Consider the following 19,514-nt stretch of genomic DNA (forward strand, 5'->3'; position numbering starts at 1 on the left):
AGCATTGTCCTGTTGAAAAACCCAGCTGTTACCACACAGACCAGGGCCCTCAGTCATGAGGGATGCTCTCTGCAACATCTGGACATAGCCAGCAGCCATTTGATGCCCCTGCACCTCCTGAAGCTCCATTGTTCCACTGAAGGAAAAAGTACCCCTGACCATTATGGCGCACCCTCCACTGTGGCATGTAGAAAACATCTCCAGCGGGATCTTCTTGTCATGCCAGTAAACATCAGGACCATCAAGGCTACATTTTCTCTCATCAGAGAATAAAACTTTCTTCCACCATTTAATGCCCCATGTTTGGTGCTCTCTTGCAAAGTCCAAACAGTCGGTTCTGTGGTGTTCAAGTAGACGAGGCCTTTGAAGACATTTTTGGTTTTTGAAGCCCTTCAGTCTCAGATGCCGTCTGATGGTTATGGGGCTGCAGTCAGGACCAGTAACGCCTTAATTTGGGTCGAGGATCGTCCAGTGTCTTAACAGACACCCAATTGGATCCTCTGGCTCAGTGTTGGTGAAGTTTTTTGTCTCTTACACTTGACGTTTTTCTTCCATAACCCTCAGGATCACTTAAGAAATTCCAAATGACTGTCTTACTGCGTCCCACCTCAGCAGCGATGGCGAGAACATCATAACAGTGTGACTACCTGACAGAAAATGACAATGAATCTACATTTTTGCACACATTTGGCCTTTTAAAGGCACGTGGTCTTAAATTCCGATCAGCTGTAAAACAGCCTGTTTCAGTTTAAGTATTGTTTTAAATAAATTACATGCTCAAAAAATGTTTTGTCCTACTCCCATTTATTCTTGTTGCATGTTGAAGCTCTACTTGGAACCTTGTTAAGATCCAATCATTCAAAATACGATTTTTTGCCATTTTTGATTGGGACTGTCCTACAAATGTCATGGTCCCGGGCCATGTGGGCCCGGTATTCTCAGTTTTTGTATGTTTTGTATTTCATCCCCTAGTCATGCCTTGGTTCCTAGGTTCTTCTGTTAAGATGTTCCTTATTTGGTTACCTCCTGTGTGCCCCTGTGTAACTGTGAGCCCTCGTGTTTTATTCCATGTCTTCCTCAGCCCGTTATGTCTGTGTTTTCCCCGTGCTCTCTCTCCTCCTGTTTGAACCTCTGTACTTCCTGTTTGACTCTGCCTGTCTCCCGTCAGTGTTATGTTCACCCCGCCCTGTCTCGTTATGGTTATCTGTGTCAGCTGTGTTCCCCGTGTGTTCCCACTTTCCTCGTTAACCCTCTGTGTATTTCTGTCTGCGTCTCCCTCTGTTCGGCGTCGCGTTCTCCCTCATGCTGTGTGTGATTCCCCCTGTGTTTCCTGGTGAACTTTATGTTAGTTTTTCCCAGTTTAGTTTTCCTATTATCTTTTGTCAGCAATAAAGCTGCATTTTGAGTTTATCCCTTGAGTCCGTGAGTTTTTGCGATTGGGTCCTCATCCTGCCTGCCACACAGCGATCCATGACAACAAATGCAAAATTGTAAAGGAAATAATAGATTTATACATAGTTGTTAAACATTGTTGTTAAACTTTGTTGTAAAACATTGTTAAGTTTGATGAAATTTCTATATTCAAAAATATAAAACAAATGTAAAAATGTTTACAACTGATAAATTATAGGCTTTGTGTACTCATCGACAGGAACATTGGATACAAAGTCATTAGGATGACTTCACTTTAGTAAAGGGGTGATAAATGGTTGCATGGAGATTGCAGAAGTGAAAATAATTCCTCTGTAGCCTGATAGCTGCTACTTATATCACCTGTCCACAGTCAAGTTGCCATATGGGTAATGTAGGCTTTCAGATCATTACAAAGTGATCTTATATATAAATTAAAAATAATAGGAACAAACAATCTCATAGATAGGAGAGTGTACAATTCATCCCACTGTGTAACTGTGAGTACGCAGTGAGTGTGTGCAACATAATCTTGTTTCTCTTTTTCTCAAAAGATGATAGAAGATTTTTACAATGACTTACAACATTTTGAGAACAGAATCAATTTTCTCCACTCATACCTTGTTACCGGTGCCATTAATTACAAACACTGAGTGCATAATAACACACACAACTGTAAATCTTATGCTCCTATTATCTCCTGCAAATGCCACACAAAGCACGTCAAGTTTACTCTGAAATGAGATCTTACAAAATCATTATTGCAGTCATCATCGCTATGAAGTTACTGCAGACATCGGCTGGTTCTACAGTCTCACCTGGCAGTGAGTGTACATATGAAATGACTTCAAACACCCTAAAACAACATGACAGATGCCAACAATATTAATGCAGCAGGAAGACTTCAGACAAACACGCTCCATCTGCTGTACTTCAAATAAACACAGATCCATATCTGGTGCATCAGCTTGAACCAAATCTCTCTCTCTCTCTCTCACACACACACACACACACACACACACACACACACACACACACACACACACACACACACACACACACACACACACACACACACACAGAACAGTTCAGTTTGGGGTATCGCTGTGCTGCGTTTGGCTACAGTGCCCAACATATTTAATATAAATAACAGAAGGAGACCTGCACACAGACACTCTCTTCCTCTCCTGGTGGAGGTCGTTATGAGTTCTTCTCCCATTGGCAGGAAGAGTGTTTGTGAAACAGACGAAGCACTGCTGGCCATCGCCACAGGAATGGGACTAACACGGACCTCAGATGGACACACACACACACACTGCTGACCAAAGCCCAGCATGGACAGAAGGTTTGATATAAAATTTCAGTCGAGAGTCACTAATGAGGTGTATAGGAGAGTCACGACACAGAGACACAATGGTGTTCTTCTACTGATTGTTTTAGATTAAGATACAGAGCAGCATGTAAGCCTGGTTAACTGATGATAATGTTATCTAATGAGAGACCAAATGCCAAGGCAGAGCTGGTCGAATATAAGCCAACATACTTTTGAACCATACTGATCACTGGTTAGTTGTGTATCAGCAGGGTATTAGCAAACATGTCAAAGATGACTGGAAATTAGCCTGATCGGTTTATAGTTACAGTTGCTCCAGTTTTCTCACCGTTATTTTAGCCTCTTCCTCTCTTAGATTTAGATCCCTCAGTACCTTCAGTACCTTCAGTACCTTCGTGTTCTGGCTACCTCCTTTTTATGGATCTTAGTTACTCTTTTAATCACAATTTACAGTTAGTTAAAGTAAAATGAAATGTCCTTCTAGGAAATCAAAGAAAGACTCACTGCAATGTTTGTAGATTTTTAAACCACAAAACCAAATGTTGAATGTTTGAAAGCTAACACTTGGGTAAAGTTAGTTGTTGTAGAAGTAGTGGGAACACACTAATCATATACTACAGATCAATAGGAGGTAAATGGAAGCAGGCAGACTACTCCTTTAAAACCTTATGAGTTCTTTGGGCACTATCCATGGTGCTGATCCCACTTAATACCCCATACAAGACGTGAACAACCAAGAGGATATGCTCCGATGTTCCCACTAGTTAGTTCCAGTGAGAAATAAATGAAGTGTCAGAAACAAACACAGCATTATCAGCACCACTACACATTCACTTCCACTAGTATATTAATGCCAGAGCATTGAAAACATACTACCTTTGAGTTTATTTTTAGATATCTTCAATAAATACTATGTGATATCCACATAATAACTTCACAGACTGACTGCTTGCTAGAAGTTGTGTTAATAAAGTGGTTAAACTTCAAACCAGAACTAAAGTTTGTAGGACCTGATTTGGATTTTACAACAGCTGGCCATCTTCCCAGTCATCAGTGGCAAACGGCATGGTTATCTGGTCAGATTATGTGATTTATATGAGTTACTGCAAAGAGCTTATATTGAAAATCTAAGAGGCATTTTGATTTGACAGGAAAATCTGTCACTGACTAATAAGACTACCTCCAAGAACAGGTTGTACATATTTGCTTGTTAAGGAATCAACAAAGCAATCTTCTTCTTTTTTGCCCGCCATGCCACAGCTTTAACTAATCTACAGTGTGTGAGCTATGAGACGGATCTGCATTTTTCAACTTTGGTTACAAACAAGCTTGTGCCGTCTGAGCCTTTCTTTGTCCGGTAACAAGTCTGTGCACCTTAAACGAAACTTCATTTAGAACCTTCAATTAACCTCTTGAAATTAGAATTCATAATCCATTTATCATGCTTGTACGACCTTTGAGAATTCATAATCCATACATCACAGTTTTCAGAATGATGTATGGATTATATCCTTGCACGGCCTTCATAAGCTTCCAAGATATTTGCATACTGCAGCTGCTGCAGAACTTCATTACCTTCCGACAGTGCCTTCCCAGTCTTAATGTGTGGTTGCCCTGTTAGACTATGTTTAGACTAATATCAGCTTGGCCAGCAAACTGTTTGATGGAATATCTGGGCTATAAAGTCATTTAAATCCTAATTACTATGCAACATTTCAAGGTGATATTCTGGCTCTAACTCATATTTTCAAATTTTGCCCAAATCTCTATTGTGCTTGCTGACATTTGTCTGTTGTCTTGTTAATGGATTCAGTCCCTTTTCATATCACATAAAAAAAAGACATACACTGTACTCCCAACAGTTTATATGTTGAATAATGACTACATTTGCCCACTCAGAAGTGTGACCTCCCTCTCATGTGCTCCCTGAACTCTAGCACAATGCCTGGTACTGACCTGATGATATCAAATCTTAATACTACTGAATCAACTTATATATTTTGCAATCACTTTTTCCTTTGCAGGCTTCTATAGAGTTGTTGCATATACAGTGTTGTGAATAGATATTTGCCCTCTTCCCTATTTTTTAGTTTTTTGCAAATTTGTCACACTTACATGTTTTAGATCATCAAACATAATGCTAACTTAATACTATACAAAGATAACCAACGTAATTAAAAAAAAATTTATTAAGGGGGAAAATGCTATCAAAACCTGCCTGCTCCTCTGAGAAAAAGTAATTGGCCCTTCTTGTTAAATCATGAATTAATTGTGATTAACCACTCTTTTTTTTTGGAAAGCTGAAAAACATGTTGATGATTTTCTTCTGTTCTCAAACCGCTCTTCTCTTAGAAGCTCTGGGTGGAGTCTGGGTGGAGTCCCCCCCCCCATTGTTTTTCTTACCATGCTACCTCTTCTAACCTGTCTTCCCAATGTGATGTTTGTGCAATGTATGTATGGTTGGAAGGGGGCCAATTTCACTGCAGGTAACATGTACGTGTATCATTGCAGCGACATATAAAGGCTTAATCATCATCAAAAAAAGTCTGGACTAAAACCAGATTGAGATGCTTTAGTATGACCTTAAACATGCTTGAAAAAACCCTCCAATGTCACTGAGTTAAAACAAATCTGCAATGAGTGTGAGGCAAAATTCCTCACAAGTGCACATTGATACAAAAGACTCGCTGCCAGTGATCACAAATGCTTGATTGCAGTACTTTCTACCAAGGGTGGCACAAACACAGTTTTAGGGGAGAATTATCTTTTCACACAGGGCCAGGTAGGAAGGATTTCTGTTTGACTCTATCAAATATATTAAATCATTTATCAATAGGCTACAACTTGTTCATGTGGAAAACATACATACTCACAGAAGACTCTGTAAAGGTCTTCTAATCTTCTAAAGTAATACACTGCTCATGCCCTTAATAACACATTTATGAACGAGCTCTCTGACTGATGCCAAAATCAAACGCGCACACCCTCCCCAGCAGACAGATTACTGATTCTCCTGATATTGTTTCGGCTCTGTGAAATAGTGTCTGCTATCCTCAGGTCTCCCGGTACGGCAGCATCCCATTAGCCTATCAGCATTTATAACCTGGTTTCCAAGGTTACGGCCCTCTAAGTCACTTCCAGTAAAAAAAATATTCAGGATGATGCTTTTTTGGAAAACTCAGCCAGAGTCTGTATTAATTGTAACTTTATGAGGACAAATGTGTGTTAGACACAGGCATAATGGATATTCTGAGTGCTTCTCCCTTTAGGATGAACCATCAAAACTGTCGTAAGCGTTCAGATTTGAATAAGAAGTAAGGTTAGATTTAAATGTAGGATTTGTTTAGAGTAAAGGGCAGGGCTGGGCATCTTATTATATGTTTTAGTGTTATAATATATATCCACCAATTATTTTTCTTCAGATTGCAGATACTTGGTGAGGGTGTCACAATGTAGTGTCCTGAGCAAAGCATTATAAAATATAAAGAATGGCTGTAGACTTCGAAGGTAAAAAATAATTTCATAGAAGTCTATGGGAAAATGATTCTCGGCACCTCTGCTCTGTGACTTTCCTGATGAGTGTACGGGCTCAGTCCCTAATTTCAAAATTGTGGTCATTATTACTGACTTATGTGAAATGCCCAATATCTCAAACTAATATAAAGAGGAGAAATCATTTTGATGCCTAACCAGAACCGACTCTATGAGAACACACAGCACAGCTACTTACACAGACATTAAATGATACATGTGCTATTAGGATTAAAGGATAAAGAAGGGAATATATCAGCGAGGGCCTTCACAAGTGTAGATGCTCCACAGTTAGTGAATTTCCAGTACAGTCTTTTGAATATTTGCATAATATGGAAATCGCTTATTGATATTATGCAAATATTCAAAAGACTGTACTACTTTTTTTATTGTTTATTAGGAAGAATACAAAGCACGCTGTTACATGCTGAGAAGACGTCACTTTCCATCTACAAAGGCAGTGAAGGTTGGTTTCTCTGTCTTCTTTATACATTCTGCCCACACATACTGAATTCAGATTTTTGGGTTTTCCCACAGAGTGGTAGAATTGTAGCTATAGAGGGCAGCAACATGCTGATTCTGTGATCACCGCAAACATTCAGCCTTTACCAAAACCAAGATGAAGAACTACCTCGTCTCACACAATCAAGATTGGAAAAAATGACGTACCACCTTCTGCTTCAAGCCAGAACATTTGTATTTTTCAAATATTTTATCTCCAGCACTCACCGTCTGGTCTGAACTGGGCTACTATGGTGACGGTCTGTCCTGCATTTTTCAGAGCTGCGGCTGCCTGCTCGTGTGTTGCACTGGACAGGTCCACTCCATTCACCTACGAATACAGACACACACAATTAGCAGCTAAATTTGCACTGACACGAGCAAATTGGAAACACTCACAAGTGCAGGTTTTGTTTTGATAGAACTCGCATACGATAATTCAAAATCACAGTAATTCTACAGGGACTGTCAGTGTCCCGACAGTCTGAGGATTAAATCTAGCGTGAATGTTGTGTGAAGAAAATTAAACCTATATTTCATTTTAACGGGACACACACCACATCGCGAGAATGCACTCAGTCATCGGAGGGCGCCGGTTGACTGGTAATGCACGAAAAACAAAGAAAAGTTATGTGAAGCTTAACTCCATCTTCAGATTAACAAATCACTGCAAATAAGCATCTGGAACTGATTCCAATGGCTCTACGTTTTAAGGTACAACATCCTTACAAAGCAAATCTGTTGTGAAACATTAATATAAACAGAATTAGGAGTTATTCACCAACGCTGTGTCGTACTTCTCAGGGATCTGTATGTGTGGTGTCTTAGTTCATACCGACAGGATGCGGTCTCCCTTTCGAAGTTCCCCACAGAGATCAGCTGGACCTCCAGCAAGAATGAAGGAAATGAAGATCCCTTCTCCATCTTCCCCTCCAACAATGTTAAATCCGAGACCTGTAGATCCCCTCTGCAGCACCACCCGTCTGGGTTCCCTGACAGAAACACAAATCGAACAAAGACATCACATCACGGCAACTTATATTGGTATTCTCCTTGTTTAGGACACCAGTTCATCAGTTTTGTAATGTATGAATACATTTGATAAGTCGGTGACTACACACATTTTGAAATAATGTTGTACTTCATTATATGATATTCTCTGAATGTGGAAAAATTTGTGGTGATAAATGCTTAGTCTCTGCAGGAGGAAACAGTGCTTAACCCGAAGATTACTTTCTGTTTTCACCAGCAGATGTCAGCATCGCACTTTGTGGCACAGCGTGAACAATGAGAGCCGGTCTAGCCTCTACGTCTCGTAAAAAGGACGAAAGAAAAGAATCCAAGTCAACACAAGCGAGTGATGAAGCAGCTGGATGAATGGATGAAAAGCAAATAAAGTCGACCACTGGTAAAAGTTTTTACGCACACCGTCAGCATGTGTAAAAACAAGATAACAAGAGCGCTTCAGCTTGGTTCATGCCTCTTCTAAAAACAGAGCAGTTCTTTTGTGTGTATTCGGAATCAGACACATTCACAAATGTGGGCTGTTGACTAATTTTGTATTGCAACAGCAAATCCTGGCCTCCTTTCAGATACAACATTTGGAAAAAAAAGTCAGCACGGGCAGATACTCCGAGCATGTATGAAAATTACTGCTGAGATAGAAATGAACCAGCGTGTCCCTCCATCTGATCCTTAACCTGAATTCATCTGTTGTGCAGAAGTTTTGCTCACTCAGTGGACATTTTTTAAAACCCATGATCTGCTATTTGTGTGACTAATCAGAGAGCGAGAGAGGAAAAATAGCTGGAGAAAAGAGAAGGACACACGTCAAAATGACCATTCTGCAGTCTGTCTGAGGCTTATCAGATTTATTATAATCAAAGCGCACTGATTGGCCCAAAAGGTCTATGACGAAATAGGTCATATTCTGGTAACCACGGTGATGCCAGTCGAGTGACGAGGGTTGTGATAAGCAGTAATCCCTCCATTAAAATGGATTAAGACAGTAGAGCAGCACTCAGGGTGTATCTGTGTGTGTGGTGTGTCTGTACGCGTATGTAACCGGAGTTTACTTGACAGACAAAATTTGCAGGGCCATCTGCCTTTCACTGCCACACACACACACACACACACACACACACACACACACACACACACACACACACACACACACACACACACACACACACACACACACACACACACACACACACGGATGCAGAGGCAGAGCAGGGAAGAACTGAGGTCATCCTTCGCTGCTCTCACTAAAGATCTCAGAGCACAAAGGAAAGAAGCTTGAAAATACAAGATTTTGATTGTGGATTTTGTCATTTTATAAAATGCAAAACTAAACCATTAACAAACAATTTCTTCAAATTTTGTCAAATTATTTTTGTTTTGTTTTTCTTGGTTGACATCTGTGAATAAATGTGACTCTGACAAAGACTGTTTATAACCATCATATGATGTTAATATGCAAATGTTGGAAAGTTGTTTAATCTAACATAACTTCAAGTAAACCAACATGTACTTTTTTCGTGAAACAGCAGAAATCGACAGCCAAATATTGCCATGTCCATACCATGCTTAACAGTACTGATAATCTACTGTTGATTAATTTGTGATTAACTTCTGAACAGCTTTTTTCAGACAGCGCATGAACTGAGCTAACCAAAGATTATTTTCAACTTTCAATCATCCAAAGCTGCTTCAGTGGAGCTCCAAATTATCACAACAGGTCTGTTTTAATAGGCAGTTAAAACTTTAGAAACTTTATCTTGAATTATTATCTCATTTGACAGACATTTCATTTCTTTCTGTGCGCTACAAAGATAAACTGAGATCTCACCGGGTGATATCATCGTCTCCTGCAATGGACCTGGGCAGCGGTGAGTATCTGGGGGTGGTCAGTGGGGCAGGGCTTACAGATTGGCTGCCACTCATGTAGGGGCTGATGTGGTTATCCTGGTGTGGGGAATATGCTGTGGGAACAAATACAGACATTTCTTTGTCTTATTTTAGTGTTACACATAAGACATGAATTCAAATGTGATTTCAGTAAGCTGCATTTAAGTAATCGAACAACCAACATAGATAGATAGATAGATAGATAGATAGATAGATAGATAGATAGATAGATAGATAGATAGATAGATAGATAGATAGATAGATAGATAGATAGATAGATAGATAGATAGATAGATAGATAGATAGATAGATAGATAGATAGATAGATAGATAGATAGATAACAAGAACAGTATATACAGGTCACTTAGAAATGTACTTTTAAAAACATTTTTTCTATGTACACAGTTTTTAAATGATGTACTTTGAAAAAAGTACTGCAGAGCCAAGAAACGTCCTGAGAAATGACAGACAGCGTGATATATAGAATCTGTTAATATGGTAGATTCACAGCAGTGATAAATGACATGCTCTCTGTTAATATGCTCTGTTGGAGAAATGACAAGTGGCAGGAATCCAGAGAACCAAATTTACCCAGTCTGTTAATCGGACTGTTGTATAACAAAAAACACTGTCTGGGAGATGTGATCATTATAGAATATATTCTTAATGTTACCACATAGATGTGAAAGATCATTAAAACTGCTTTCATAAGAAACTGCTTTTATAAAACTAGTAAATCAAACTAGGTAATGTGCATTTCCAATCCAGTTAATCTATCATCCCAAACTGACTAAAGTGACGTCACATATTTAACAGAAAACTTCATGGATGTCAAATAATCGCTATCCTGAAACAGCTTTCTATAGTAGTCTTAATATTTACTTATTACTTATTATTATTTAATAAATAACTTACATATAAAAATATATGCAACTGTGATCTCACACTTCTGGCTTGCTTTTTTTAAATGCACCGTTTCTTTAACATACAGATAGCTCTTATAACTAGGTACCGAGCTTGCATCAGCTTGACAGCTGATTTTCATTTAATATTAATATTCAACATATGATATAAAAGTTGCAAGCTAATCCTCATAACTTTGTTCTCATTGTTTCCCGTATGACCAGTTGACATGTATAAAGCTCTGTGCTGATCTAAGTCGAGTGATAACGATTGCTCCATTCTCCCCTCGGAGAGCTTTATTAGCTGATGTAATTTACTTTTTAAAGAGTCTACGTCTGTATCGTGTTGTTTTTCACCTGCTGATTGCGTTTTCTGAATATTTCTTGTTCTCAGGTGTCTTATAAAATATGACATGAACCTCAATGGGACTGCGTGATTAAAGAAAGACTATATCTGATTATATCTTAGCTGAGTATATCTGATGGCATGTAAAGGGAGGACATGCAGATGTTAATAATGGTTTTTGTAGGTACCTTTTTATTTTACGCGAAAGCTAATTTAACTCCATGTACCCGTTTACAGTTTACTTCACCTTTGCTTGACTTTTCTTTGTTTCCTTGATTGGTTGCTGGTCGAGTTTCATGATTCATGACAAGCTCTGAGTAAGAGTCACTGTTCAGGGCTTCAGTAAAAAGCAGCTCTCTATGTGTGGGAAGCAAACAAATTTCAGCTTTGTTCCTTGCTGTTTTCTTTCTTTTTCTTTTCTTTTCTTTTTTTTTGTTCAGCACCATCTGGCTCTAAAACGCCTCACCATCTTGGTGGCAACGATGTGTACAACAGTCAGCGGCACGCTGTCTGACTGCAAGTTGTTTTTGAACTTCTCAAGAATAGCGAGAGTCTACGCAGACGGATGAAACTGGGTTTCACAAATACATGTTGTGCAATTAAAATATAAAAAAGTCAACGTTCAGAACGTAGAGCTCTTTTTGTGTACTCACAGTTAGTGACATCGGGCGGAGGGAAGTTGTCATTGATAAAAAGGGAGGTGTGTTTGGCCACACGCAGGTACACGACATCAGGAGTCGACTTTAGGGCGGCCACTGCCTCCTCGTGAGTTACCTCCTCCAAACAGGAACCATTTACCTGAACATAAATGACATAAACGGTATTATTTTCTACAGACATGCGCCACACATGATAAATATCCATCCATCCATCCATCCATCCATTCAGGTTCATGGGGATGGTACCCCTTTTAGGGTAACTTATTTTTTAACAGTAATATGAAGTGCAACCTTCATATGCACTTTAGTGTGTATAATTAGATTTTTAAATCAAATTTGCACAAAAGAGAACAGAGTAAAAAAAAAAGAGGAAGTGTTTTCTCACAGCAACAAGCTTGTCGCCTATTTGTAGACGTCCATCTTTGTGTGCTGCTCCTCCCTCAATGATTTTGGTCACATAGATGCTGTTGTCGCCAGGGACATGTTGGTTTCCAACTCCACCAGCTATACTAAATCCTAAACCTGGAAGAATAAGTCACTACGTCACACGCTTGAATATTTTCTTAACATCTGATACTTTTTTTTGTAAGTCATAACACTGTTTTTTTATGAAGTGTTCTGCTATAGTACCACAACAACAATAACTGCAATATATCTGTGCTGGACTAATTGTAGACTTGGCAGTCTGTTGCTATGCTAGCACAGTCTCACCTTTGGGGCCTTTGACTAGTTTGATATCCAGGATTCTCTCGGTGAGGCTCCTCCTGCGTCGTATACACAGTCTGACCAGACCACCTGCCTCCTTTAGAGCCTCCACGGCGCCGCTGTGGGTCACTTCTCTGACGTCCGTCTCATTCACCCGGACTATACGGTCATTCACCCTGCATGGCAACAATACATGAAGTAAAGAAGTGAACTGCCTTGGATGGGGGAGATGAACTGGGAGGAAAAACAAATGTTATGCTGCTCAGTCTAAGACCAAAGTGGGAACGGAGCTGCTGACAGTGAGTGGTCGCTTTCTTTTTGAGAATTAAAGCTAAACTAGACATACGTCCTGAAATGGGGAGATTGGAGTGGGTGAGTGAACACAATCAAATACCAGAAACTGAAAATAGACAGTTCTTGGTTCAATCAGACATCTCTTGTTCATTTTCAAAGATTGTCTAGAGCCACTGGCTTTACCAAGGTAGTTACCTTGGTATGGGTAAAGAGAAAAACTGCGAGGGATTCACATCCCTTTATTCTGTAGTATAATAACAAGCCGAAGCGCTCATGGTGAAGTCTGTTGTAAAGCTAGACAGCCAATTTACTGTGATTGGAGATGCTCTCCACACAGCAGCCTCTCACAATGTTAGCTGAGTTTGCTGGCAGCTGCTGAAAGCATTGCTGTCTAAGTTCAATAACTCCGGAACAATAATGTTACCTGCTCGATCAATGCCACACCAATAATTAGGTAAATCTGCTGCCACAGGTGTGACGCTACACACATGAACAGTATTGCTTCAGTTTGAATGTGAAAAAGGAGGATTATTAGAGGACTAGAAATCCATTCTGCATGCCCAATTTCTGCAAACACTTGTGATAAATGTTCAGACTAAGATGGTTCAATTTCTAACTTTGAGGGCAGCAGCTGAGCTCGGGCATGTAGCACCCAAGAAGCGCTGCACCTGCTCATAATGTAATCAAATAATTCTTGCTCACGTCTAATGAAAGCAACAGTGTCTGTGTTTGCACCTGAGTCGTCCATTCTGGGCTGCAGCTCCTCCAGGTATAATCTTGGTGATGAAGATCGAGGGGTCATCTCCAATGTGGGGGTTATCGGTCCCTCCAGCGATACTGAAGCCGAGGCCTGAGTTACCCTACGCATATACACAGATACACAGAGTGTTTTAAAGGTTAAAAAAGCACTTATACAGGTTTTAAAAGATTACTGTGCACCGTGATATTAACTGATTAATGTTAGTCTGGGCAGGCCATAAAGTCGAGCTCAGCTGCTTTTCAGATCAAGTGATCTTAAAGTCAACAGACATCAGCTGACGGCTTAGCCCTTCCCTACATCCAACTGGTAAACCTCATACAGAATTTGAGTTGATTCAGTGAGCCCACAGTTTCTTGGTTCATATCAGCTTTGTAGACATTATGCCTGCTCTGCTCTGTTCAGCTTCATGTAATCCAACACAGAAGACAGAAAACCAACTGGTCCAGTTGCTGTGGCCAAGGTTTTATAGCAGACTAAGGATGGACCACAATGTACGTGCCGCGGTCCTGTGTCGTGACCCAGTGTTCTGTGTTATTATTAATCTTTGATTTCATCATGGTTTCTCATTACTAGTCTTTTTGGTTTATGGTTCTGTATTTCTAGCTCTAGTTCTTCTTTGTTTTTTGATCTCCAGTTTTTCTGTGCCCTTCATATTTAGTGTAGGTTTAGTTCTGTCTTTGTGTTTATTTTCTTGTTCCCCAGTCAGTCGTGTCTCATGTCGCAGTTTGTTACTCCTGTCCCTGTGCTCCGTGTTCCCTCTGTTCAGTGGCAAGTCCGTGCCTCTGTGCCTGTCGTGTGTTTCCTGTTTTATCTTGATAGTCCCTGTCCCTGTGTGGTTTTTTCTTCCCTTGTCTCGTTGGGTCTGATTTGTCCCAGCTGTGTTACCACCTGTTCCCCACCTGCTCGTCCTAGTCCTGTGTTTCTCTCTATTAGTTGTTGCATTGTACCCTCACTATGCTGTGCGTTTTTTCGCTGTGCTCCTTGTAGTTTTCTAGCTCTGTTTCCCAGTGTTAGTGTTTTGATTTTGGTTCGTATTTCTAGTTCCTCATTTTTGGTTTTGTTTTCTGTTTGTTTGAAGAATCACTTACATCCAAGATAAAGCTGCCTCTTTTAGTTGATCCTTGCGTTTATGAGTCCTGCATTTGGGTCCTGCCTGCCACACAGCAAACCATGACAATATGTGACCTATCCCAACTAGATTCTACTATTCTAATTACCTCAAGCAAGCTTAATCCCTGTATCATCATACATTTACCACAGAAAGAGGTGAAGCTGAACTCTCTTTGGCATACAGGTTATATGTACTGGTGCTCTTCTACACAGTGCAGCCTCCTTTTCTTTTACAAGGAGTTGTTCAACCAGATGAAGTGGTGCAGCAATGAGTCGTGTAACTTAATGTTAAATATAAAAAAGAAAAAAGGCGAAAGTTAAGCTGGTAAGAATGTACAAACAGAAAAACATTCATTCTAAGCCACAAAGGGCTAATCAAGTCGAGTGTGTTTGTTCATGAATGAATCACTGTTTGCATTTTCTGGCTCAGAGTCCATGAAGAGGGAAAAAGTATAATGTTATTTTACAGAGCAGTCACTGAAGCGATTTGAACACAGGTTTAGTAAGTTCAGATCTCTGACGCCAGGAATCACCAAGGTAACAGGTAACAGGTAAATTAAAAGCAAGAGCCTTCATTTTAATTCACGCTGATGTTAAATATTAAAAAAAGTAACGTCTGCTTAGGATTTCATATTTGTAAAGATCAAACTTCTTCAAGTCAAGACGCTCAGAGACGAGCTGCAAAAATGATAAATTGTTATAAGGAAATGAAACGGTGTGTCAGTCAGCTCTCTTTCTGGAAGAGAGAACCCAGACAATCTGAAACAAACTCTTTTCACTAAACTTGCTTTCTGGAAGAGCGCCCAGGCAGAAGGTACAGTGCAGATAGCCAAAATATTTGTTCATATGAAAAGATTCCCTCTGATCGGACTTTGGTTGAATGCTTTTAAAAAAACATGCAACAAAACTGTGCGGAAGCAAAAGAGCAGCTGCACGGAAGGTCTAAAACATGATCGGATAAATCAACAACAATTAATTTTCTTATTGGCTTTTTAAAATTTATATGCATTTATAGGCAATAACCGGGCTAATGAAAACAGAAAATCGATTTATATATCTGCTGAACACACAAAAAGATTGACTTCTGCAATTTCTGCATTTGCCCCAAGAGGCTATGTCAGCAGACTAGATGATGGGTTCTCAGTCTGCCAAACTGTAAGCTGGACAGGGGTTACTGTAAATTTACCTTAGTTCCACTTCAAAGAAGAATAAGAGATTAAGTGTAGGGATATGTGTGTCTCCTAAAGAAGACATTAATGCATAATTTTTTCTGTTAATGGATCATTTTCTCTTTCCAAAGTAATTTGCAGTGGAAAAAAAGTCAACATGTAAAAGAGATACAGATGTTTCCAGATATCGCCAGCTGGCATATAGTAGATCACTGGCATGGTGCTTTCTCACTTGCACTCTGTCACTGGATTCAAGGCTAGTATAATGGCTAAGTATAATGTCTACGCCTGTGTTTGCGTGTACGTCCATGGCGTCTTTAAAGCAGATCCAGTCAAGCAGACAGAACCAGGTCACGGGAGAATAGGGCGAGAGAGAGGGAGGTGCAGAGACAGCCTTAGGCATGAGAGAAAGGGGCATGTAATGAGAATGAAGGAGGAAGGGGCCAGGCATGGAAAGGGAAGAAGGATGGAAAAGAAAGAGAGGACAGGGAAAGAGGTCCAACAGAATCAGACCAATGATCAGGCTAAGTTAAGGAAAAGCAGAATGACGAGCTGAAGTAGAGGAAAATAATCGGAGACAAAGGCAGCTAACACAGGGATGGGTTTTCTGACTTAAATCATTGTGTTTTCTCAGCCTTATTAAGGATTTAGATTTTTTTAGAGTCAAAAAACTAGTTAATTTTGTGACATATTTAGTTTGTTAAGAAAAAGAACAGACAAAAAACTTTGAATCTTTATCAGGTTTTAAGGCTGAACTATTATAAATTTTTCATTTTAGTTTTTGCCGTGTTGTGACTACTGTACGTCGAGCTGAGTACATGTAGAGTTTATGTGATGGCCACACATGGTGATGGTGTGTTGTATGTTTTTACCCGCTCCAACGTGATTTCCTCATACTCATAGTCTGCTTCTGTTCCATTGACCTGTTTGAAAGATAAAAAAAGAGAGAGATGAAAATGAACAGTGAGAGTAAACTCTTTCTTTAATCCACATTCGCTTTTCCTTATTTTCTGTCACTGTTACAGTGCTGGATGTTTATATTAAACATGGCCAATGTTTCAAAACATAAAAACTCTGCAAGCCAAAAAATCAATCAATCAATCAATCAAATAAGCTCAGGATTCAGACTGCTTCAGTTTTTTTCAGGTCAGGCATTCAAATGTTACTGAAAGATTAATGTTTGCAAAGAAAGAAAGTTGTGATACAAAATATGTCATGAAGTTATTGTACAAATCTGGGCTTTACACTCATCTTTGCAGTAGTTACCCTTTAGATGTTAAGAAGAACAGAGCATCTTTGGTGAGACCGCCTACACTTTTACATCACAAGTTAAATGTCACATAGACCACAACTTTTTAAATGTTTTTAAAAAAAAAAAAAAAAACCCTCAATCTTAATCATGTAAAAATGTTCTTGAGGTGAAAGTAAAATATGAGGTAAAATTTGTTCACATAAAAGAGAAACTACATTTTGTGTAGTTAGAAGTCACCAGAGATTAAACGTAAAACCCTGTCTTAGTGCAGCAGACACTGAAGCACACCAAAGTAAGCTGCTATCTCTGAACATTAGTAGGAGCTTGACAACGTTTGTTTACTTCTAACTAAAAATGTGACTTGATTATCTGATCACTAACACACTGCCTATTGTAGGTACGACAGACTGCAACAAGTATGTGAACTGAAGAAATGAGAATTTAGGAATTTGATTATTTATGACTGATACATGAATCCCGCAGATTAGATCCGTAATGCGATGATGCGTCTATGATGTCATATTTAAGAGCATCCCTGATGGCTTGCCCGTGGGCCAATCACATGGCTCAGCTTGGACCGTCTGTACTATAAATCACATTAACATCCACGTTTTAAGACTGAATGTAAAGAGCACAGAATTAAATCTGATCTCAATATATTTTGAGTCCGGCTCAGTTGAAACTAGGAGATACAGCTGCTGCGGGCGAGATGACACGCACACACACATAGTTGATAAACACATAAACACAGTGGTCGAGCGGCATCCCAGTGGCCCATGTAATCCCCTTGGCTGTAATCTGTGCCTCTGTGCGCTCAGATTAGTTTAGATTGTGAATTTCTGTCGTTTCAAACAGAGGGCACGATCATCCATCAGCCACCATGTACGCTGTGACTACTAATATCTGACACTATTCACATAGTGGTGAGTGCTGCCTGATTATATGGAATTGAACTTACTATGAATATGATGAAAAACTTAGATTCCTTTGAAACCCTTTAAAATTATTGGATTATTTACTGTGAAGCACAACCATCATTACAAGTGTCAATATCATAGCATCACAGCATGTGTATTATAACATAGCAATGCACCTGGTGCATTTTTGGCTCCAGAATACCCTGGTCTCTAAAGGTGTCAGAAAAGTTAGTCCTTACTGGAGAAAAGCATCCATAAATGATATCAGCGAAATAATAAGTGAAACCTGCAAGCGCACAAATCTTTCACTGCCTGTGTTTAATTTCAGTTTTAGTTCAGCAGGGACTAATTCCACAGTAATTACATAATAAACTTATCTAACAACCACAGATACTGATTTTCTGTATTCATGTAATTCTAAAGTGAGATTTCAACCTAAAACTCCGTGCACGTTAATTGTTTCTAAAATATTCAAATTACTGCACATGTGAAGCACATTTTTTGGCAAGAAAAAAACCCACTAAATTAATGGACTAAAGACAATGATTCAATGTAAAGTTTTTATATTCAACCTTACTATTTAAAAAATATAATTATAGTCTAGCCTTATATCTGAAGCCGTACTCACATATGGGGGGGTGTCGACGCTGTCGGTGTTGACCACCACTGGAGGGGGGTTGGCCTGAAAGAGAGAATGTCGGTGTTATTATTAATTACTTTTAATATCAAAGCACTCTTGCTGAGAACAAAGAGAAACACACAGAGAGCAGCAATAAGCACTTACTCGTCTCATGTTTTGGTACAGCATTTCGAGTACATCTGCTACAGATTACCACCCTGGAGCGACGGCATACACTGCATGACATACTGCACAGCCCTTATACTGGGCAGTACTACAGTACTACACGGCAAACCACGCTATAGGACAACTTACTAAAGCTCTGCCACTGTGCCATAAAGTGTCTCAACAAAAATTCAGAACTGGACCACAAAACACTCGATACATTTTAGACGTTTTTTCTAATAGTAAAATAGTACAACATTGTACACTGCTGCACAGTACTTTACACCACCATCCTATTGTAGGTCATCCATATTTAATCTCTTAAATTAAGTCAACTTCCCAGATCCATCTGCTTTGTATAAATCCACCGACCGCAATCTCCCCTTCACTCCCATGCGCGCTCTGCACTCTACAACAAGTGTTTATTCCTTTCTTCTGCACCCAAAATCAGCCTCCTCTTTCTTCCCGGTCTCCTTCTAAAGAAGAGGCTTGGACCGATCTGTGCTAGGGTTGTGGCAGCTGCAGATGACTGACACTGGTTTCCATTTCCTATTTTCTAATCACATGCAAAGCAAAAGGCAGGAAACTCACTAATACCTACAGGATGTCGTTTTTGTCATTTTGCAAGAACATGAACACCTTTTTTTTCTTTCCATTTCCAACCTACTGACTCCTGTTCCCTCGTCTCCTCTCACTTTCTCTCCAGAGAGTATCTAGTGCCCTGACGTCCACCTTTAGCACTGGCTCTAGACTTCTCAAACAGCCCAGCGATCAGCGTGCCAGTCCATTTAAGAACTCCGCTTCTTGTTCTGTCGCCAAAAAAAGTTGCCAAACTAACAAGTTAAACTAGCATCAAACAAGCAAGAGAACCAAACAGGCCACCATAACCATGAACATGCAGCAGAGCAGCAACAGCATCTATGTCTCTAC

The 19,514-nt window shown here is 39.7% G+C and overlaps 1 protein-coding gene across 5 annotated transcripts in view; it reads right to left on the minus strand.

Annotated features, from left to right (window-relative positions):
* dlg1a (discs large MAGUK scaffold protein 1a) overlaps positions 1–19,514 on the minus strand; it is a 113,942-nt gene that overhangs the window by 28,870 nt on the left and 65,558 nt on the right. For all 5 annotated transcript variants that reach the window (XM_080887673.1, XM_080887672.1, XM_080887674.1 and 2 more), the window contains 9 exons: positions 18,429–18,482; positions 16,504–16,554; positions 13,328–13,452; positions 12,305–12,474; positions 11,979–12,115; positions 11,588–11,732; positions 9,627–9,759; positions 7,611–7,767; positions 7,004–7,106 (listed from right to left, as the gene is read on the minus strand). In XM_080887673.1, the coding sequence (XP_080743799.1) occupies positions 7,004–7,106; positions 7,611–7,767; positions 9,627–9,759; positions 11,588–11,732; positions 11,979–12,115; positions 12,305–12,474; positions 13,328–13,452; positions 16,504–16,554; positions 18,429–18,482 (1,075 nt within the window). The remainder of the gene's footprint in view (positions 1–7,003; positions 7,107–7,610; positions 7,768–9,626; positions 9,760–11,587; positions 11,733–11,978; positions 12,116–12,304; positions 12,475–13,327; positions 13,453–16,503; positions 16,555–18,428; positions 18,483–19,514) is intronic.

Source organism: Rhamphochromis sp. 'chilingali', assembly GCF_963969265.1.
Source record: "Rhamphochromis sp. 'chilingali' genome assembly, chromosome: 7".
In the NCBI taxonomy this organism is placed as follows: Eukaryota; Metazoa; Chordata; class Actinopteri; order Cichliformes; family Cichlidae; genus Rhamphochromis; species Rhamphochromis sp. 'chilingali'.